General features: G+C 40.5%; 1 protein-coding gene across 4 annotated transcripts; it reads right to left on the reverse strand.

Annotated features, from left to right (window-relative positions):
- Window positions 1-3980: 3980 nt before the first annotated feature.
- LOC131393906 (zinc finger protein 596-like) lies at window positions 3981-22385 on the reverse strand. 4 transcript variants are annotated; one of them, XM_058524918.1, is made up of 9 exons: window positions 22182-22385; window positions 20283-20442; window positions 11578-11861; window positions 11223-11293; window positions 9236-9322; window positions 7426-7552; window positions 6605-6697; window positions 6011-6093; window positions 3981-5544 (listed from the first exon to the last, which is right to left on the reverse strand). In XM_058524918.1, exons 5-9 carry the CDS (start codon window positions 9245-9247, stop codon window positions 4894-4896), a joined length of 966 nt encoding a protein of 321 aa, XP_058380901.1. In that variant the 5' UTR covers window positions 9248-9322; window positions 11223-11293; window positions 11578-11861; window positions 20283-20442; window positions 22182-22385; the 3' UTR covers window positions 3981-4893. The 4 variants fall into 4 exon arrangements, with proteins under 4 accessions (XP_058380901.1, XP_058380903.1, XP_058380900.1 ...); XM_058524920.1 differs by lacking the exon at window positions 20283-20442 and having other exon boundaries at window positions 3981-5541; XM_058524917.1 differs by lacking the exon at window positions 20283-20442.
- Between the last annotated feature and the right edge of the window lie 994 nt (window positions 22386-23379).

Below are 23379 nucleotides of genomic sequence, written 5' to 3' on the forward strand. Positions count from 1 at the left end.
GATATTGAAACAGTAGTCAAAAACCTCTCAAAAAAAGACATCCAAGATCAGATGGCTTCTCTGGAGAATTCTATCAAACATTCAAAGAAGATTTACTACCTATCCTTCTCAAACTATTCCGAAAAATTGAAGAAGTTGGGATGCTTCCTAACTCATTCTACAAGACCAACATTACCCTGATACCAAAACTAGAGAAAGACAACACAAAAAAGGAAAATTATAGGCCAATATCACTGATGAACATAGATGCAAAAATCCTCAACAAAACATTAGCAAATGGAATACAGCAATACATTAAAAGAATTATAAACCATGATCAATTGGGATTTATTCCAGGGATGCAGCAATGGTTCAACATCTATAAATCAATGTGATAAACCAGATAAACAAAATGAGGAATAGAAATTACATGATCATCTCAATTAATGCAGAGAAAGCATTTGACAAGATCCAACATCCATTTATGATAAAAAAAAATCTCAATGAGTATAGAAGTAAAGTACCTCAACATAATAAAGGCCATATATTACAAACCCACAGGCAACATCACACTTAATGGTGAAAAACTGAAAGCCATCCCTCTGAGAACAGGAACAAGACAAAGATGCCCACTCTCACCACTCTTATTCAACACTGTACTGGAGGTATTGAGCACAGCAATTAGGCAAGAAAAAGAAATAAAAGTTATCCAAATTGAAAGGAAGAAGTGAAAATCTCACTGTTTGTGGATGACATGATTGTACATCTAGAAAACCATAAAGAATCCACCAGAATGCTATTAGAAAATATAAAAAACTACAGCAAAATAGCAGGGTAAAAAATCAAGATACAAAAATCAGTTGCATTTCTATACCCTAATAACAAACTGGCATAAAAAGAACTCAAAAATACAATCCTATTTACAACCACAACAAAAAGACTAAAATATTTAGGAATAAATTTAACCAAGGAGGTGAAAGACCTATACACTGAAAACTATAAGACATTATTGAAAGACATCAAAGACACAAAGAAATGGATAGATATCTCATGATCATAGATTGGAAGAATAAACATAGTTAAAATGTCCATATTACCTAAAGCAATCTAGAGATTCAATGCAGTCCCATTAAGTGTCTCAATGACATTCTTCATGGAAATAGAACAAAGAATCCTAAAATTTATGTGGAACCAGAAAAGACCCCCAATGGCCACAGCAATCCTCAGAAAAAGGAACAAAGCTGGAGGCATCACAATCCCTGACGTCAAAATATATTACAAAGCTATAGTAATCAAAACAGCATGGTACTGGTACAAAAACAGACAACAGTTCAATAGAACAGAATTGAAAGCCCAGAAGTAGAACCACACATCTATGGACAGCTAATCTTTGACAAAGGAGCCAAGAACATACAATAGAGAAAGGAAGATCTCTTCAATAAATGGTGTTGGGAAAACTTGACAGCCACATGCAAGAATGAAAGTAGACCATTATCTTACACCATACACAAAAATTAACTCAAAATGGATTAAAGATTTGAATATAAGACCTGAAACCATAAAACTCCTAGAAGAAAATATAGGCAGTACCTTCTTTGACAACGGTCTTAGCAGTATTTTTTCAAATGCCATGTCTACTAAGGCAAGGGAAACAAAAGAAAAAATAAACAAATGGGACTATAGCAAAGTAAACAGCTTCTGCAAGGCAAAGGAAACCATCAGCAAAACAAAATGACAACTCACCAAATGGAAGAAACTATTTGCAAATCATATAGCTGACAAGGGGTTAATTTCAAAAATATGTAAAGAACTCATACAACTCAACCACAAAAAAAATGAACAACCCAATCAAAAAATGGGCAGAGCATATGAACAGACATTTTTCTAATGAAGATATACAGATGGCCAATAGGCACATGAAAAGATGTTCAATATCACTAATTATCAGGGAAATGCAAATCAAAACTACAGTTTGCAGATACAAATCAAAACAAGTGTAAAGATATCACCTTACACCCATCAGAATGGCTATAATTAACAAGGCAAAAAATAATAAATGTTGGAGAGGACAGGGAGTAAAGGGTACCCTCATACACTGCTGGTAGGAATGCAAACTGGTGCAGCCACTATGGAAAACCTTATGGAGATTTCTCAGAAAATTAAAAATAGAAATTACATACGATCCAGCTATCCCACTACTGGGTATGTATCCAAAGAATAGGAAATCAACAATTGAAAGAGATTTATTCATCCCTATGTTCATCGCTGCATTATTCACAATAGCCAAGACATGGAAGCAACCCAAATGCCCATCAAAAGATGCATGGATAAAGAAGATGTGGAATATATATACATATATATATATATATATATATATATATGTACACACACACACATACACAGTGTAATACCACTCAGCCATATAATAAGACAAAATCATGCCATTTGCGACAACATGGATGGACCTTGCAGAAATTATGCTTACCAGAATAAGCCAAAGACAAATACCGTATGATTTCACTCATATGTGGAAGATAAAAAAACACATGGATAAGGAGAACAGATTAGTGGTTACCAGATGGGATGGCAAAAGGCGTCAAGGGGCTCATATGTATGGTGACTGATAAAAAGTAGACTATTGGTGGTGAGACAATGCAGTCTATACAGAATCTAATATGTACTAATGTACAACTGAAATTACACGTTATAAACCTATACAACCTCAATAATTAAAAAAAAAAATATTTATTTGCAAACACAAAGTGCCTAGTAGCTGCAATAACAACTTGCTGTATACCTTATCAACTCATTAATAGTACTCACTACAACTCTATGATGAAAGCACTAAGCTTACTTCTACCTTAGAACTGAGGAAACTGAATCACAGAGAGGTTCACTAACAAGGTCTGATGGGCTACGACAATGGAATTCAGAACCCTGGAGTCTGTCTCCAGGGTCTGAACTTCTAATCACTGACTTGTTCCCTTCAACCATCCTTCACACGTCCATGTATCTGGGCAGGATCACAGCCCCTGCCTCTCTAGTCAGGGTGCTAAGATGTTGAATTTTGGGTGCTCATTGGCCTCACACCTGACTTGACTGTTTCCACCCAGCTGCAAAGTAGAATCACTTGTGAAGATTTAAAAAAATAATAATGATGATGTATCAGTTTCACCCAGAGATGTGTTCATTTAATTGGCCTCAGGCTATAATTTTGGAATTGTGCCAGTTTGGGAAGAGCACAGATCAGGTGAGGTACCCCTTGAAAGCATTTCCCCTTGAGGTTTAGGTTCAGTATGGAGGTTTGTTCAGGGGCAATTCATATTTGGGAGCAAAGCAGGGGAGACCTCCTTGGTGAGAACTTCTATTTTGCTGGGAAACAGTACATCAAGTTAATAATAGGTCTTATGTGGTGTCTGATAGGTTAGGAGATTTTATCTTGCTGTACTTTTCTTTTCAGAGCTGCTGTGACGAGAGCACAGCAATGGCTCTGTTTGGGGAACATGTAGGTACATAACTCAGGACTTAGCTGAATAAGATGTGGGATAGGGTCATGGGATGAACTCCTGCTCCACTTAGTTCAACTCAGAGGCTTCGTGGAAAAAATCCAAGGAGTGTCCTTGGCCTGGGATGGCAGAGCTGCCTGTCTCTCTGGCCCACGTAGCCGCCCAGGGGCAGAAACAGGGCTGCAGAAAACCCAGTGGTTTATACTAGATGTCTAGAATACTGCCCCCATGACCCTGCTGGGCCAGGGTCATAGCACACTGAGAAATCTATCAAGTGGGGTGAAGGTCCCTATTGTGTCACCACCAAGGCATAGATAGAGACAGCTGACATGGGTGGGAAGGTTGGAATGAGTGGAGCTGAGCTGTGTGGAAGGAGCTGTTGGAGAAAAAGGAGACTCAGAGTCAGGCTGAATCTCTAACTCACACGGCAAGGAGTGCAGACCCAAATCTGTGTGTTTACACCTGCATAAATAAAACTAGAACTTCATCAACATATTAGATTTTCAGCAACTGAATTTATTGTTTAAATATTTACAAGTAATAGTCTATTTAAAAGTTTTAACTTTTCACAAAATTCTCCATTCAGTATTCCCAGATCATTTTAGTATCTTGCACTTATATGCCACATTTTTCCTATTGAATAGATATTTTCTCAAAATTCTGAATTACTTGTATATTAAAAGGTTCTATTAGAGGGTTTTTTCCCCCTAGACTTTGTTTTCTGATGTGAAATCCAGCTGAAGTTTTCTCCACTTTGACTTTAGGATTGCTATCACCTCAGTAAAGAACCTTAATGTTGACTATGACATGAATGATCTCTGAAGATTTTCCTTCTTTCATGACACTGAGAGTGTTTTCATTGAATCTCTTCTCCACTATGAATTATTTGGTGTTCCTCAAGAGGCTTCATCCCCCCACATCCTGTTTTAGCGTTATTCCTTCACTGAGTCTTCCTGCACATGCTATGCCTGGTACTCAGCTGCATATTTGTTGACAGTGATTACAGACCTAGGGGTTCTCCCAAGTGGAGTTTGCTCTTGTTGTTTATCTATGGATTAAAAATGAGAATATTCACACATTGACTATAGACCTAGGGGTCCGCCTCTGCGTGAGACCTCTAGTGTGTTTAAAGTTTAGAGCTGTTGCTGAACACGTCTACATTCCTTATATTTACAGTGTGAGTTCTCTCAGGTCATCTACGCTCAGAACGCTGACTGAAGGTTTTGCCACACAGTTGTCACACACACGATTCTCTTCCATATAGATTTGTGTATGTCAAAGAAGGATGACTAAAGGATCTTCCACGTTGATTACAGACAGTGTTTCTTCAATGTGAGTCCTCTGGTGTGTTTAAATGTTAAACTATGATTGATGTTTCTTCCACATTCATTACAATTATATTACCATGTCATCTCAAGTCAGAATATTTAGTGAAGGCATTCATGATTCTCTCTCCATTGTGAGTTCCCTCATGTCGTCTAAGGGCAGAACATTGACTGAAGGATTTCCCACACAGCTGGCATTCATATGGTTTCTCTCCAGTGTGAGTTCTCTCATGTCGTCTAAGGGCAGAACATTTACTGAACGCTTTCCCACATAGATGACATTCATAGGGTTGCTCACCAGTGTGCGTTCTCTCATGCTGTCTGAGGTTAGAGGACTGACTGAAGGCTTTCCCACAGAGATGACATTCATATGGTTTCTCTCCAGTGTGAGTTAGATTGTGTTTTCTAAGGTCAGAACTTTGAATAAAGGCATTCCCACAGATACGGCATTCATACGGTTTCTCTCCAGTGTGAGTCATCTCATGTCGTCTAAGGCTAGAGCAATTACTAAAGGCTTTCCCACACAGATGGCATGCACATGATTTACCTCTAGAGTGAATCTGCTTATGTTGATTAAAGCATGTTTGATCACTAAGGGATTTTTGACACTGTTTGCTGACATAAGGTTTCTTTTCTGGGTGAGTTAAGGATTGTTGAGTCAATGTGGAGCTATCAGTGAAATCTTCTCCCAAATCACTACATTCAAAGGGATCCTCTGGAGTGTGAGATTTCTGCTTTGAGGAAGGAGATGAAAGGCTGTTAATGGTTTGCTCATGTACATTCATTTATTCATTTCCCAACATATGAATTCTAAACTAATCATTCAGTGACAGCCTCCAATTACAATCTTTCCTATCTTATCTGCAAACACATGATGTGTTACTCTCCTGCAAACACAAAGATTTTCTCTTTTGGAGCACCCCAACTGCAGGGCTTAAAGATTAATTTTGAAGACTTCAATATGTTTCCAAGACTAGGCATATGAGCAGTGTTTATGCAGTTGTCCTTTTTTTTTAAGATCTCAGGTTATGGTTTCAAGCTCAGCGTAATTTCTTCACTAAATTCAAACTATCTAAAACTTTTTGCTCAGAAAGAGCTTAACCCCAATTTAACATAAATTAGGCTATTGTGTTCAATTACTAACATCCCATTGCCAGGTCTTTAATTTGGATGCCCAGGGTCAACATCCATGAAACATACCATTGGCATGATTGTAGATGTGTGCTTCTTGCTGACATGTTGTGTGGCTATCATTTCTTGTTCTTTAAGGGCACTCTCTCTGCCTAAAATAATTGAAAAAAATAAATATTTAGAATGGCATTAGGGGAATGAAAATGCTGAAAAGCACCAAGACCCATATTGAGTATGTTTGAAAAATTGTCACTTTGATGAGGAATAATCAAGGAAGTAGAAACACATTATAGGGCACTGACAATTAGTAAAGACTTTCAGGACTGAAATACGGAAAAAGTAAAATGGAGATGGAGGTAACAAGAGGGAAAACATTCAAAAGGGAGGATTGGGACACAAATTATTATGTGAAAGTTTAACTTCAATAAGCACATGAATATCCTTTTCTCTAAAGCCAATGACAATGGCAGGAGGACACGTGAATTGTGACTGATATGTGCAAGGAATAATGACAACACCTGAAGAATTCTGCCCCAATGTCTTTCATCTACATTTTAGAAAATGTCACTCACTTACCAAAATCTTCAGTTGATATTTCTAAGGACGTACTCAGTCACTGACTAGGCACCTCCTCATACTGAAGCACAGGTCCCTGCTCCCTACCTGGACTCTGGCCTTGGAGAAATCCTGTTCCTCCACTCCACAGCTCTTCTTGCTCCAACTGGAAACTCACCTCTGATTTGCAATGCTGATACCCTGTTCATGGAAAAAGGGTAGGTAGATTTTGAATTCTGTGCTAATAAAATGCATTATCATCAAATCCAGGGATGGCTACTGACAAAGAATAAGGAGAAGAATCAAGGTCAGCTCAGGCAACACCCTGAACAGAGAAAACATTGAAGGTCCATCACCAGACCAGGAAGAAATCCAGATAATGTGTCCAAAATAGTGAAGACCTCAGGATGCTGATGTCCATGCTCAAGTTCAGGGACAGAATGTAGAATCCTCAGTCTTTTCAAAAATAGAGAAATTAAATGTCTCCACAGTGGGTTGAATATTATTTTCAAACAGATGCCAATAAACATAAGCTCCACAAGAATAATCAAACTTCTGTTATTTTCACTACTCTGGTCTCAAACCCTAGCATAGTGACTAGAGTAGAATAATTATTTAGAAAATATTTAATCAATTTACTTATGCATTCAAAAATATTGAGTTCCCAGTTCTGTGCTGAGTGTTACAGACTGAATAGCAAGAAAAACATTAAATTGTGGTTAAGATTACATTCTAGTAGGGTGACAAACTAGATGTAAGTAAAATGTAAAGGAACCACCTTTCTTTCATGTAGTTATAAGGTCTACAAAAGAATCAGGGCAGAGATTGGCATGGGTATACAGAAGCTGTTTTAGATACTTGCTGACTGACTGAATGAATGAATACCTATCTACCTACCTATATACATACATAAATGTTGACAGACTCACCCATGGAGACCAGAAGACTGATATTTTCCAGCATCACATCTCTGAATAGCTTTCTCTGGGATGTGTCCAGCAGGGCCCACTCTTCTTGGGTGAAGTCTACAGCTACATCTTCAAATGTCACTGATTCCTAAAATATCATGGATATTCTGGTTTAGACAGATCAATCCCTACCAATGTCCAGAGTGGGAGGGTTGAGATGACAGCACTGAGGAAGGGGGTAGAGGAGATGGATGTACAGAAAGATCAAACTGAGTTTGGGGTTCCCATTAGTTCATTCTCAGTGCTGAGCTGGCATCTGCCTTTCGGATACATCACAGAGATATACACAGTCTGAATTAATAAACCTTTATTGTAAAGTAATATCACATGTAGTATGTGTAACATAACCTGGAAATTTTCCAATAAACTGGTAATTACGACTTCCAGACGTGATTATAAAATTTGCCCTTGAAATTTCATAACTAAAACTTTATGATTAACGTCAAGTAACTTTACAGACTCACCAGAAGGCAAACAACAACCATGATTTGCCACTGTTAAACCATGACTGTTGTTACATCATTCCCATGGATAAACCTCAGATTCCTCATATATGAAATGCTTTAATAACCAACCGATTATGAGTGTAGAAAGATGCTATGAACTAATGTATGAAGTTCATCCTATCTAAGTAAATATGTATTAAATACAAGCCATTAGTCTATTACTCATTAAAACGACCAAGAACCTTGAAGCAATCTCTAGCATTCTTCAGAATTGAACAAGATTCATATGGAACTTGGTATCAACAGTTTCTCTCAATTCTACGGGACTCAGGTGTTCATGACAAACTATAAGGTGAGATGGTTCAGCAGCACCAGCCAGGGATCTCTGGGACAGCTGTTCTGAAGGACAGTCCTAGCCTGACCATTCCTGTGATGTGAGGACTCCCATTCTCAATTTTCTCTGGGACCTGAAACACCAGTTATCATTGTCTCCTGTCTTTGTCTTGTCTCTCTGCTGAAGGATAAAAGAAGCCTCTTTGGTCTATCTAGTTCCTCAAAAATTCCCACAGAATATTAAATTTTACCCTACTTTACTCATTTTCCTGAATGTACAGCCATAATTAACAAAAAAATGCTCCCTATACATTAATGCCAGTTACCAAATATGAAAAAAAAGGTTAATTACCAAAAAGTAAAATGTGTGACTGAGGATAAGAATAATAATGAGAATTTTAGTTATCTTTTTAAGAAGTTTCTAAAAGTGCAAATATATTCTATCAAAATGTTAAATTTAGAATACGAAAAAAATAAATGAATGACTCCCCAGAACTCCTCTGGTCTAAACTTCTCTCATGCTCCCTTGAACACATCGCAGCCCTCACCCAGGACCTGTAACACTCAATTAATTGAATTCATCTGATGAAACCACTGCCTCCCTATTGGACTGTACTGTTCTGCTCCTTGCTCATCTCTGTCATCTGCATTCATCACAACCCTTAGACCATTACAGCCAATAACATGATTAATGAGTAAGTTATTTCCCAATGAGGCCGTGGACTAAATTAGAGAAAGAAAATTTTCTCATCTCTTCTGTAAAAACACAACCTTAACGGAGACTAAACTAGTGTGATGTTACGAACAATATTAGTTATTGAGGAGTTCCTGACCCATTATAAACATCCTAGTATCCTGGGGAATTTTCAGTAGATCTCAGATGCCTGAATGCCTCCTGATTGCACTTAGAACATCCATGCCAATAGGAAAAACTTGCTCATCTATCAGCACTAGGGACGTAATTTCAGCAGGAAGAGGCATTTCTTACTCACCAGTGGCTGCATTGTCAATAACTCAGTTGCCAGGTGTCTTTCTCTGGGTTTTCACTCACAGACAGTCCAAGCACTAAGCCGGCAAAGCTGAGGATAAAGAAGCCATGAGACTCCAGTCCTGTGCACAATGTCCAGACCGACTCATCGTGAAGCCCCAAACCTTCCCCTGGTTTAACCCCCGACCATAACCAACATGCAGTGCCCTGTACAAGAAATACAGAGGACTCTCCTCCTCTCCAGGGTCAAAATTAAGAAGACTATGACTATAGTTGCTAAGAACAAAACATAGAAATACAGATATCTTATGGATAAGAAAATCGAAAGTACTGAGTTTCACATGTTAATTAGCCTATAGCATCCAGACTTACTCAATTTCCTCTGTGATTCTAAATCATAATGATCCCTGACTCATGCCACATGCAGATTTTGGTTTCCACCTATAGGTAAACACTGTAGAATTCCTCAGATTTCATTATTCTTGCCTTATGTGCCAGCAATGGTCCTCCAACATCCATGGCAGCCCTCTGGAGCCTCATTCCCTTCCTGCACTCCCTCAACCCTGACTTTTAGGTCTGTCCCCCATGGACCTGGATATCAAGCAACTGAGAATCTATTATATGATGGAGTTAATCAATTCAAGGACTTATTCCATTTGGAGGGCTCAATGGCACCCATCCTGCAAGTCCAGTCTTTAAAATCCCCTGCATCAGAAAGTAGCAGGAGTGCATGAGTCATAATGTTACTGTCATGTGTGTCTCAATCCTCTAGGTCAAGGACACTCAGATAATATGGAATGGCTGGGGTGTAGGGGAAAATCTAGATGCTCCATCTGACAGTTTAGTCAAGTGGTAGCTGATCCTCCAAATCCTGTTCTATATTAATCTTCATTAGCTGCAACATCCCTGCATTTCATTATACACACACACACGTATATGTATATGTACATGCATATATATGTATATATACACACACAGAGAAAGCATTTATAAACTGTAAATTCTCTCCTAAAACACCAATAAAAATTAAATGTACTTCATGGAAAAATGATGATAGTGTGTCATAAACAGAAGTAGGATTAACTCACCCATTTATATCTGAGGTCCAGAAAAGGAAAAAAAAAGATAAATTTGGATCAAATGTGACTCTCTGCTTAGATATTTACACATATTTGCTTACTTCATCCTTACAATAAACCTAATGATTATAGTTTACTTACCAATTTAACAAATGACATGAACAGAAGAGGTTCAAAACACTTTAATAAAATAAGAGTTACACAGCTAGAAAATGGCGCATCTATAATTTTAATTTTGTTCTGCCTCTCTTCTATGCTCAAATTCCACATTTGTCAGGTAACAGAGCAGTTTGGTGACTGAGTTTCCTCAAGTATAACATACAACCAGAGTTTAGTCAGGTGGGGGCACCTAACTTCCTGAATTAAAGCTGAAATGATTTCAGAACCATTTCTGCCTCAGATCAGGTAGCCTCTCACACTGGGTGACTGGAACCCTGATCCCATGTCTCTTCAGAAGAGATGACTTACAACAGGGCCCTTTCCCCGCAACAGCCAAACATTCCATGATCAAGAGACTAAAATCAACCACCTTCAACTTGAATCAGGGAGTGGAATGATTGATGCTCAAGGCCCTTGGACAGTATCAACTGAGCCATCATCTATACCCCTTCCACTGAGCTTTCATATATACTCCCTCCACTGAACCATCATATACATCCCCTTCCACAGAGCCATCACATATACCCCTTCCGCTTAGCCATCATATATACCACTCTACCGAGTCATCATACATACCCTGTCTACCAAGCCATCATATACATCCCCTCCACTGAGCCATTATATACATCCCCTCCATTGAGCCATCATATATATCCCCTCCAAGGAGTCTAGGATGAGTTCTATGTGAGAACTGCCATCCCAGATATACCACAGAGACCCTCAAGCATTCTCCCAAATAGAGCCCATACATACCCTGTAAGGTGTCAGACACACGTCTCCAAAGTGCAGAATGTTCAACTAGCATCTTCCAAAGTTTACAAACTCTGCAGAGGGACAAAATAGACATTCATCTCCAAAACTGAGGAAAGCCCAAGGTTTCACCTCTGACCCCTTGCTGTCCTCTTACATGGGTACAAGGCCAGAAAGTGATCGGATGCCCTGCTCCAATTGTGCCCTGAGCTCTTATACCAATGTTTTCCCTTTTAGGGCGCTTGGACTGGGCCCTATGCTCTATACCTCTCAAACACCTGCCTCTACCCTGAGCTCTAAGGTACCTGCTCTTCTCAGAATAGTAAGAACACCCTTCCCCCGGGACACTGGTCCATACCTAGAAATTTGAATCTTCTCTGTAATGCACAGGAAGGAGAATGTCTTCAGCATCACAGAGACAGGCAGTGCCAAGGTGGTTACCAAGCTTTGCTTTCCGCCTGTTGTATGCATGTACTGTGATGAAGAGTTTGAATCTTTTCCCTTCTAGGGTGAGCTGAGGAAGGGTCTGAGGAACTGCAGAGTTGTTTAAATGTCTAGGGGGTGATAGCTGGATTCTGGGCAGTTTCCTCTTCTTTTCTTCTGTGAGTCACCCAGCAGGGAGGACAGAGCTTTCAATCAGATCTGAAAGAGAAGGCCCAGATTAACACAAGAATCTGATAACTGGGGAAAGGTAGCAATATACAGAACAGTTCACAATGCCTAAGAGATACTCCACACACATGGTTTATCGATTGAGTTACTCAGAGCATCGGGGAGCATCCAAGCAGAGGAAAGGAAGATCTAGGAAAACTAATAAGGCACTGGCCAAAGGATTATGTTAGGTTTTGACTTCAGCAAACATTCAGATTGAAATGGAAAATTATGTTTTTACCTTTATAATTTTTACTAAGGAAATATAGGGCTATCTGGGGAACCCCCAGGCATATGCAACAGGACAGCCCTATAAGTGGGAAGGAAGAATACACCTAGGTATCCCTGTGCTTTGCCCATGCTTCCAAGTGGGAGGCGTCCAAGAAGATCATGAGTGAATGAGAACGGTAAATACAAACCAGCCCCACAGCAGCTGATCTTTCTTAGACTGTGGACACCCCAACCAGGGCCCACAAACTTTCCAAATTTCCTGTGCTAAACAGTCATTATTTTGAGCCAGGAAGAGGTCCTGCCATAGCACAACCCTGACATGTATTTCTCTCCAAATTATCACTATGAATTCATGAAATTTAAGGAGAACTCAACTCAATGAAAATGACTTGGAAAAAAAAAACAGCCAATGCATTAACTATTAAAAAGGCTAAAGTATAAAAGAGGTAGGAGTGGAAAACTAATTGACTATTAATATTCAAGGAACTCTTTGCCTTGGAGCAGAACATCACTTAAAAATTACTGAATAATTTTAGTGATGGATGGATTACAAGTTATTAAAACCTTAATTAATAGGACTTCAAAGAAGAATCACAAGAACGAAAGTAAAAGATTATAAGACAAGAGAAGAAGGAAAAATGACTTAGCAGAGCTCCAAAACTTCTGAAAGTAAAATAAAACTATTTAAGAAAACAGCATATTGGGAGATAAGAGAAAGGAAAGCAGACAATACTAAAAAGTCACTCATTTATGTGGATGATAGGTTTTAAAATGAGCAAAAGGAGGGGCCGGCCCGGTGGTGCAAGGGGTTAAGTGCGCACGCTCTGCTGCGGCGGCCTGGGGTTCGCCGGTTCGGATCCCAGATGCACACCGATGCACGGCTTGTCAAGCCATACTGTGGCTGTGTCCCATATAAAATGGAGGAAGATGGGCATGGATGTAGCCCAGGGACAGTCTTCCTCAGCAAAAAAAGAGGAGGATTGGAAGACGCTAGCTCAGGGCCAATCCCCCTCACAAAAAATAAATAAATAAATAAATAAATAAATAAATAAATAAATAAATAAATAAATAAATAAAATGAGCAAAAGGAAAAAGGATTAAGTAAAAACTACTGAAAGGATTAGAGAGAAATTGAAAGCTGTGAAAGACAAGACCACAATCTATAAAATCCATGTTACTGATATAGACAGCAAAGGAAAGAATATAACAAAAACCATTTTATAAGAAAGAATATGACAAAAACAATTTTATAATTTAATTCAACAAAGTATTAAGACATATGAAAAAAGCAATTTGTGAAAACTCACTGTTTGTAAAAACATATGTAAAACAATAAAAGGAAAAGTGCCCCCCGCTCCCCCCATCGGCATCAGCCCAGTGGCGCTCCGCTGTGGCAGCCCGGGGTTCGCGGGTTCGGATCCCGGGCGCGCACCAACGCACCGCTTGTCAAGCCATGCTGTGGCAGCGTCCCATATAAAGTACAGGAAGATGGGCATGGATGTTAGCCCAGGGACAGTCTTCCTCAGTAAAAAGAGGAGGATTGGCAGATGTTCGCTCAGGGCCGATCTTCCTCACAAAATAGATAGACAGATAGATAGACAGATAGATAGATAGATAGATAGACAGACAGACAGACAGACAGACAGATAGATAGGTAAAGAAAAAATAAAAGTCCCCCAAAGAGTCTACAGTTCAAAGATGAAGAACAATGTGAAGATCATTATAAAAACTCAAGGGAAATATGAGACAGTCACTCAACAAAAAGTGATAATGGAGAATGCCAACAAAATCTTCAGGTTCCTCTTAACTGCGACCCTTAATCTTATAACCAAGTAAACTCTTTCTCAAATATCACAAGACATGGATTTAGAGAAGACTTGTGTGTAAGTATAACCCCGAGATGAACTAACTAATTTAACTAGTCACACAGAGACCACACCAGAGAAAAAAAAGGACACGTATTATGAGAAGGCAGTCAAAGCAAACATTTCCTAAGGACTCTAGTGTGGAGTCAACAGACACTCCATCTCATCAAACGGAGTTTAAACGTATTTTTACTAACCTGGCTAAACAAGTAAACCTGTTTAATGGTTCTAAGTCATTCACTCCTTGACGCAACACTGTACTGACCAACTGTTCACCAGAGCAGGAACGGTGACTTATGTCTTTGGTGACTTCAGGATGGGTAATCGCGCAGCTTAGCCTCTCCCTCCAGATCTCTTAAAGAGCTACCAGGAAGATGCCACTCTGATTCTTCAACACCACCATAATATTTTAACGGCATAGCTAACTATTAACATTTCCCAGCCCTTCTCAGGCTATTTGGACACAGATGCTTAGTTCTGGGGTGCAATATTAAGGATCTTTGTTTCCCCACACCAAAACCATGTTCTCCAAGAGATCTGTCAATAAAAATAACTGATAATCTACACCTAATCACCCGTCCTTCCTTTCTTTTCAGAACTGCAATCTGGAAAAATGATGTTATTAAGTGAGCTCTCAAATCCCAACACCAACCATGCGCTAGGCACTATTCCAGGTGCTAAGGATATAGCAGTTTACAAGTTGACATAACCAAAACAGGCTTGCTTCATGAATGCCTCTTACATTCTAGCAGTACAGAGATTGGAAAGCAAAGGCACAGAGTACAAGAAAATAGCTTTAAATATGAAGAAAGTATGAAACCAAAACAAATGTATCTTTCGAATTAATACCATAAATGGAAAAACCTATCGTTTCAGATTGGACCACATATCAAAATCCAATATTTCACGATTTTCAATATCCTGTATATCCAAAGCAATTCAGAAAAGACAAAAATAGAATGAAGTTTACAATTATTCTAGAATTTTATATGTGAAAGCATCATACCCTGAAACAGATCTACCTCCAAAGTGTGTAATAGGCCCTGCATACAAATGGTTTGTAACAAGGATGGAAGAAAATCTCGCATTTTTAAAAAAGGAATTTGCGACATCCCTATACACAATGAAATAAGACCGAAAAATAATGACAATCATAGAAGACACGACACGCCGACTGAAAATTAAGGGGAAAAAATCTCTTTTAAATAACCTCACCATACATTTTAAATTTTTAAAAATATACATTATAGGGGCCGGCCCGGTGGCGCAAGCGGTTAAGTGCGCGCGCTCCGCTGCGGCGGCCCGGGGTTCGCTGGTTCGGATCCCGGGCGCGCACCGACGCACTGCTTGGTAAGCCATGCTGTGGCGGCGTCCCATATAAAGTGGAGGAAGATAGGCACAGATGTTAGCCTAGGGCCGTCTTCCTCAGCAAAAAAAGAGGAGAATTGGCGGATGTTAGCTCAGGGCTGATCTCCTCACAAAAAAAAAAAAAAAAAAAAAATATATACATTATAAAAAATAACACCAATACTTGAACATACTATGTAAAAGGAATGGAACAAATGGAACAAAGCTAAAACAATACTCACAGAAATTTTTCTGTCTTAAATATATAAATTTAAAAGGATTCAAATAAATGATATAAGCATCTACTTTAAGAAGTTAAAGAAATAAAATGCAAAAAATCACTTGAGAAAACCCATAAAAGGGAGTTAATATGGAGAAGCAGAAAATAAATTATTTCTAAGCCAAAGAAGTAGAATAAAAAAATAAGATGTAGATCAATGTGCTCAATGGAACTTTCTGAGATGAAGGAAATGCTCTTTATCTGAATTATCCAATAGAGTGCCTGCCGAACATATGTGGTTACAGAATACCTAACACCTGAGAAGATCTGAAGTTTAGTTATTTAATTTTATTTAATCTAAATTTAATAGTCACATGTGACTAGTGGTTACTCTATTGGACAGCAAGATCTAGAACTTGGAGGAGACTGTTAAAATAATGAAATAGATTCAAGACAAAAAAGGAAAAGGGACACAGTCAAAAACAGGACACAAGAATTGCCAAGTAAATGTTGATACAATAAAATTTACAGATTGTAAAATGCTGCTTTGATATGACAAATGCCTAAAGATAGGTACGGCATGGAATCAGACACACTGGGATTCCATGGACATAAAACTCAAATCCCCTGGAGGAAATCTGGACTTAAAAATAAAATGGAAGATGAATAAATACAAAAACTTGCAATATATATTATGATGTGACAAAAACAAACTATGTTACTAGGATAAAGGAGGCGGGGGCTACGGCACTGGTCATACAGTACTTTCGAGAACATGTTAAGAACTTATGATATATGCAATTAAAATGGGAAGCAAACTTTATTTTTTGGTCAGTGGGAAAATAAATAAAATGTTAATACAAAGCACTATGCAGTAAATAGTTTTATCGCCATCTCAGTCACAACTGAATTATACATTTAAGTGAAATTCTTAAGCCTGCAGAGATAAAATCTTCTGGCTCAAAATTTCTGGTTCCCATATCAACCAATTCCATCAGGGAACACGGTAAATATGCCATTATATCTTACGTCATTTTGGTCATTTCTCAAAAATGCCTGGCAATCCTATTATGTCTTGCATGTCAATTTCAAATCCCTCGCAAAATAAATAGTATTTCAAACCTTTGCTGTGACCAATGAATTTCCACAGACTGGTCTTTCTTCTTACATTCATCAGATGGTTTGTTAACTGATTTCAAATGAACAAATGAAGTAGATAATTTTGGAGGCAGATCCTTTCAACCATCAAATTTCAAAGTATTTGTGTGCTCACATCCTTTATTTATGCCATCTACCCCATATGGAATTACTTTTAATTCCAGCCAGGTACTTTAGCTCTACATTTGGGTCCTATTATTTTCTTCCATATCATGAATTTTATGTTATTAATTATAAAATATACACTTTATTTTAAACTACTCCCTCTCAATTTGATCCATCCTCCTAGCATTTAAATATGTTACAGTATCTCCCAATCTGAAATTTGAATTAAAAAAATAGAACACTTCCAGATTCCTTTTATCTCCAGCTGCTGCCCTCTCATCACCTTTTTATTCCAAGGTGAGGGTAGAGTCCATTCATCAGCATTTCTCCTCATCCCACACCATCTCATCCCACTCCAACCTTTTTTTTTTTGGTCCCCATTAATTCATGGGCATCACTCTTGCTGACATTAATTCACAGATGAGCCTCCTGAAATACTGAAAGTCCCCCTCTGGAGGTAACGACAGGTCTGGGCTGACAGGGGAGACCCAGGGAGGATGTCCTAGGCCTGCCTGATCTTCTAAAAAAAATGTCTGTTTAGGGGCCGGCCCCATGGCTTAGCGGTTAAGTGCGCACGCTCCGCTGCTGGCGGCCTGGGTTCAGATCCCGGGCGCGCACCTACACACCACTTCTCCGGCCATGCTGAGGCCGCGTCCCACATTCAGCAACTAGAAGGATGTGCAGCTATGACACACAACTATCTACTGGGGCTTTGGGGGGAAAAAAATAAATAAATAAAATTATAAAAAAACAAAGAATGTCTGTTTAAGATTTCTTTGACAAATAGTGTCTTTCAGTGGAGGTGGACTTATCCTTCTTCCCTCGCCAATTCATCCACACTAACAATTTGTTGTCATGTCTACAGGTAGAGCGATCCAGTTATCACTCATTTTTCAAAACTTTCATGCCTTTTAAACACTTCAATGAATATTATGTTTCTCAGTTAAAACGACAGGCTAGAGACGAAAGGATAAGCAAAATGTGGCATATTCATACAATGGAATATTATTCAGCCTAAAAAGGGAAGGAAATTCTGACACATTCTACATTGAACCTTGAGGATATTATGCTAAGTGAAATAAGCCAGTCACTGAAAGACAAATACTGTATGGTTCTGCTTATATGAAGTACCTAGACTAGTCAAATTCATAGAGACAGAAAGTAGAATGGTGGGTACCAGAGGATGCGGGGAGGAGGGAATGGGGAGTTACTTAATGGATATAGTTTCAGTTTTGCAAATGTAAAGAGTTCTGGAGATAGATGGTGATGATGTTTTCAGCATTCTTAACTAATAAGGAGTTTATTACTTTAAGGGAGATTCACAGGGCATGATTGTTAATTGTGGGCTCATGTGTATTTTTAAAGTGAATAGATAATTGCCTGGTTGCTAAACCCCAAATGTAGCACATTTTATGGATCTATTTGCAACGTATGAGGATACACTTTTCTTCCATCATCATATGAAGCAGGATTTTTCACTCTGGTTAATGTTACCAGTCAGAGGAGATTAAGCCAGGCATTTTTACATCATTACATCACTGTTTAAATGGGCCGGCCCCGTGGCTTAGCGGTTGGGTGCTCGCGCTCCACTGCTGGCAGCCCGGGTTCGGATCCTGGGCGCGCACCGATGCACTGCTTCTCCGGCCATGCTGAGGCCGCGTCCCACGTACAGCAACTAGAAGGATGTGCATCTATGACATACAACTATCTACTGGGGCTTTGGGGGAAAAAATAAATTAAAAAAAAAAAAAACCAACAATGTTAAAATAAATAAATACATAAATGCTTTGCCTTTCCACGCCATATAGAAAGCTATTCTCCTACATCCATATCTATATATCTATGTACCTACACATGTCTATAGAGATAAATCCATTGGTTTGAGCACCTCTGTGTGATGAATAGTCATATGCTACGCCTGTTTTAGAGGAGTTTCTAAAACAAAAAGTTAACGTGAATTTCCTGCTTTGCTTTACGTAGTTATCCCATACATAACGGCATTTTTAAGAAGAGTTTCTGGCACAACTTTATTTTCTTGCTGATGGACTGTCACATGTTACTGTATAATTCCTTAAATAAACAATCCTTCTAACATGGAGGATCTCATGGGATTCTTTGTAAAGCCTATTCCAGGTAGAATGGGATCTTACTCTGGCTCTGAAGCATTAAGAGTGTTCATAGTTTTAACTATTCATATGGCTAAAATATCTTTCCCATCCTCCTCTTTGTTCATAATTATTGCCCCCTTTTTCATTTGAGGTTTTATTTCCAGCCTTCCACAGATAATTTTCTAAATTCTCCAGCACCTGCTCCTGCTGGATGGTTTCTCCACCTGCCAGCCAAAGGAATAGGGATGACCCCTTCCAGCAGCCCCAGGCAGAAACAGTGGAACAGAGATGTGCAGATATTGAAGGACTAGGGAGAAGCAGATGGCAGAAAGGCAGCTGGTGCTGAGGGCTGAGACAGTGCTGGGGCTTAATGTCCCTTGTAGCAGGGTATGGAGTGGATCTGCTGTCCAGCCTTCCTTCCTGGCAGGCTCCCCACTCCTGCCAGATGTCCAGGCTCCAGAATGGGATGAGTGTGGGGAGACAAGAAGGCCCTGGACCTGGCTCCTCTCTTCCTCCCAAGCCTCACCTACAGGTGATCTCCTAGGAAGCCTTGCTTTCACCAGTGCCCCACTTCCGGTGTTTCTTTTTTTCTCCTGTTCTTGTCTTTCACCTTCAGGGAACACATTTCAGGGAGCAGACCTAGGACTCTGATTCAAACCACTTGATCTGGGCATCTGGTCATTCACTCATTGAGGTCTATAGGCTATTCTCCCATCTCAAGTTTATTCTTCTTCTTACTGCTCTCATCATAAAGACTATTATCATTGTTGTTGTGAATCCCATGATTGTAATTATTACAACAACTATGATTTAACATTGTTGTTGTTGTTAGAAAACACTGACTCAACCTTCTCTATCCACACAGGGTGTCTGGTTTACAGATGGGGACTACAGAGGGTTCCCCCAAATACATACAAACACACAGATGTTTTCAGGTCATTCCCAGTGCCCTTTCTAGAAACAAGCATCCACAAATTTTCCAATTACCCTTCCATATTCCTGGAGTGGCCGTTTTCACAGAGGAGGCTTGGTGAGAGCATCCTGGCCTGCCAGAGCCTCTGGAAAATATCATAAGTCACCTTGGGGACCAGCAACCACTTGAGCCTGCCTGTAAGGCCTGGGGATGGCATCTGTGGCCCACCAGGCTCTAGGAAAATTTTCCTAAAACCCCTTGGGGGCCCAGGAATAGATGTAACAAGCGTGGAAGGCTAGAGAGGAGGCCCCGCCCTCTGGAGCCTTTGCAATATTTCTAAGTATGCCTGGGAAGAAGGGAACTGCTCATGCCACTCTACAGACCTGCAGGCGCAGATGATGGTAAGGAGGGACCAATCCAGTCACCAACCAACAGCCTCAGAAGCAAGATCCCAGAAGTAAATACCTGAAGCTGGTAGGATGGGGCAGATGGCAGGAAGTGCAGCAAGACAGTCACGGCTGAGAAAGTGCTGTAACCTCAATGTTTGGAGTAGGTGGGGCTTTGGAGGGCTGGGGGGCAGGGCATGGTCCCTGAGTCTGGCCTTCTTCCTGGGAGGCCAGATGCCCTGGAAGATACACATACACACACATTTAAATGAACCAATATAAGAGTTGTCTCTGAATGAGAGATTTCCAGATGTATTTTTATATCCTATCATTTTTTGCTCATTTGCATTTCAGCATTTTGGAACAATTAACACAAATAAAGTCTATTAAAATTTTTTTTAAAAGAAAAAAGATGATAGTTTCTATGACATGAGTGTGGATTACATAGGAAATCAAAATCACTACTTATTCTAGAACAACCTTTTTCCAACAGGCAAAACTCACAGTTAACAAACAACGAGCCATTTTGAAAACCATATAGCAATTAAAATCCATGCAAGAAGAGGTTTTTACATTAAACTTCATAGTTTTCATAGATCACTCAGCCTTTTAACAGAGACTAGTTCAATGAGAGTTCCTGCTGCCCCTAACTGCATGTTTCTAATGTTTGCTGCTTAAGAAGATATTAACACTGTCTAATAAAGTTTCTATGACTCATTTGATATTATGAACTTAAAAGAAACTCTTTGCCATGACTGTTGATCTTTCATAGTATTTCAAATAAGACATCAAGCATTTCATAGATAGCATCTCTTGAAAAGAAGCTCTACAAAATTAATATTTTTATTTCCATTCGAAAATATTCCAACGAGTTCAGTAAGGTTAAATATGTACCAAATGAATAAAAAAAAATTAAAAGAAGAAAAATGGATATTGTATATTCCTAGCAAAATTTAAAAAAATATGATATTCACAAATGTGTATGTAACTAAAAATTTATGTTAGAAATACACATAAATACAAACATAGAAATTAAAGAGAAAATACTAAGTCCTTAAACTTTACTGGGGAATTTAATAACAATACACTGTGAAATTATGTCTATAATGCAATAACATGAGTAAGCATATTGAAGATTTCATATAGCTAAACAAGTGAATACAAATTGAACCTTTATCCAAAATGTAGAGACTTTCTATCCCCATTTATCCCAATGTAGAGACTTCAGTACACCCACCGCATCCACCAAAAACGACTTTGCAGTCAGCCACAGAGAAAATTTCAGCTAATTGCAAAAGAGAATATATCAGAAAGGTCCCATATGCTTACCACAGAAAAGTTAAAATGAAAATAAACAATGATCAGGTATTACAAACAAAACTAACATGACAGTTTACACAACAGGGTTACAATACAATCGAATGGCCATTGCCAATTAGAGTCATCACCACCATGAAGAATGAATATCCTCCAAACCATGGAATAGGGCCAAAGTTATTATCTCGAAAGAATGTACAGGTTTAAATACACATATTAGAAATAGAGAGGGCTTGAAAATGAAGGAACCCATTGTTCAACTTTGGAAACCAAGAGAAAGTAAAAGGAAACAAGAGTAAATGGATGGGATGAGTGGGATGGGACTCGGGACACAGGAACACGGGTGTCACAGGACATGGGCGGGTGAACGCCCCCAGCACGGGGCTCGGGTCTCTCTGAGGAGGTGACTTCAAAGGGGAGGCCTAGAGAGCAGCAGGGAGGGCCCCAAGTGACAGGAGGACGGGGAGGAGGACTCAGGAGAGGACCGAGCAGGTCCTGCATGAACCCAGGGCAGGGGGAGGGGGGCGACCCGGCGCTGCCCTCCAGGGGCCGCGAATTCACCTCCAGTGGGGACTTCACCGGCGCGGGGGGCGGAGAGGAGATGGTGACAAGAATGCGGGCAGGAAGGTCGGAGCGGGGACTGGGCTCCGAGCGATTTTACCGGAAACTGACGCCGATCCGGACACGGCAGCAGAGCGTCTCCCGACGAGGCGGAGCTCCGCGCGACCGGGACGGGCGGATGCTGGGACTGCGACGGCCGCGGGATCTCGGGCTCCCGGTGCGGAAGACGCGGCGCCGAGCATCAACCTCCGAGCTTGATCTAGACGGACTGAAACTCACTCCAGGGAACAGGACATTGGATCTGAGAAATCTGCTTCCGGGTCGGCAGGAAATTGCGAGCGCGGGCGGGGCGGGGCCTGGAAGGAGGGGTTAGGGTGGGCGAGGCCCGGAAGGAGGGGCCGTGGGGCGGAGCCTGGAAGGAGGGGCTGTGGGGCGGGGTCTGGAAGGAGGGGCCGTGGGGCGGAGCCTGGAAGGAGGGGCTATGGGGCGGGGTCTGGAAGGAGGGGCTAGTGTGGGCGGGGCCTGGAAGGAAGGGCTGTGGGGCGGGGCCTGGAAGGAGGGGCTGTGGGGCGGGGCCTGAAAGGAGGGGCTTGTGTGGGGGTGGGACCTGCTCATCTCCGTCCCGCCTCGGGGCGTTTCCGGTCTGCCTGTACTTCCGCCCGCAGCACCGGCGTGTCCGGGTTTGCGTCCCGTGAATGTGCTGCGTGTCAGTGAGGGAGCGGTGCGCCCACCGTGCTTCAAGTTACATGATTCAGATACTTTACGGTGAAAGCTTAGAAATGAGGGGCCACTCATGCTGAATGCGGAGAGGTTTCCTTCTCGAAAAACAGAAAACGGTTTAAGTCAGAAACCCTGTCTGTGAGCGTGTGCCGTGAGTCCGGCGGGCTCTGCGGGGCTGTGGGGACGCGGGGACTTCGGCGGTGGGATCGGGAAGGTCTGCGGCTCCACCAATTAGAACTTTTTTTCTTTGTATTTTTTTGTTGGGAACTAGAAGGTGAACACCAAACTCGCCTCTGCGAGAGGTGAAATTTGAGTGACGAGCACAGAAGGCGGCATCCCTGTCTGTCCTCTGCCCCCGGAGGCCACACGCCCCGGGCTCGGTGTCAGGGACGTCACGGGCCTGGCGGCTGAGGCATTGCTCTTTCCGTTTGATTTATTTCACACTTCTTGAGAAGAGTTAATAAATTCAAATACTTTTGAGACCAGTGTGGATGACATCCTACAAGTTGCGTTGTCATTTTCTAGATATATTGTAATTTCACGTTTTTCTTTATCTTCATTCCCAGAGTTGCCTGAAA

The sequence above is a fragment of the Diceros bicornis genome, chromosome 29, assembly GCF_020826845.1.
Source record: "Diceros bicornis minor isolate mBicDic1 chromosome 29, mDicBic1.mat.cur, whole genome shotgun sequence".
Lineage (NCBI taxonomy): Eukaryota > Metazoa > Chordata > Mammalia > Perissodactyla > Rhinocerotidae > Diceros > Diceros bicornis.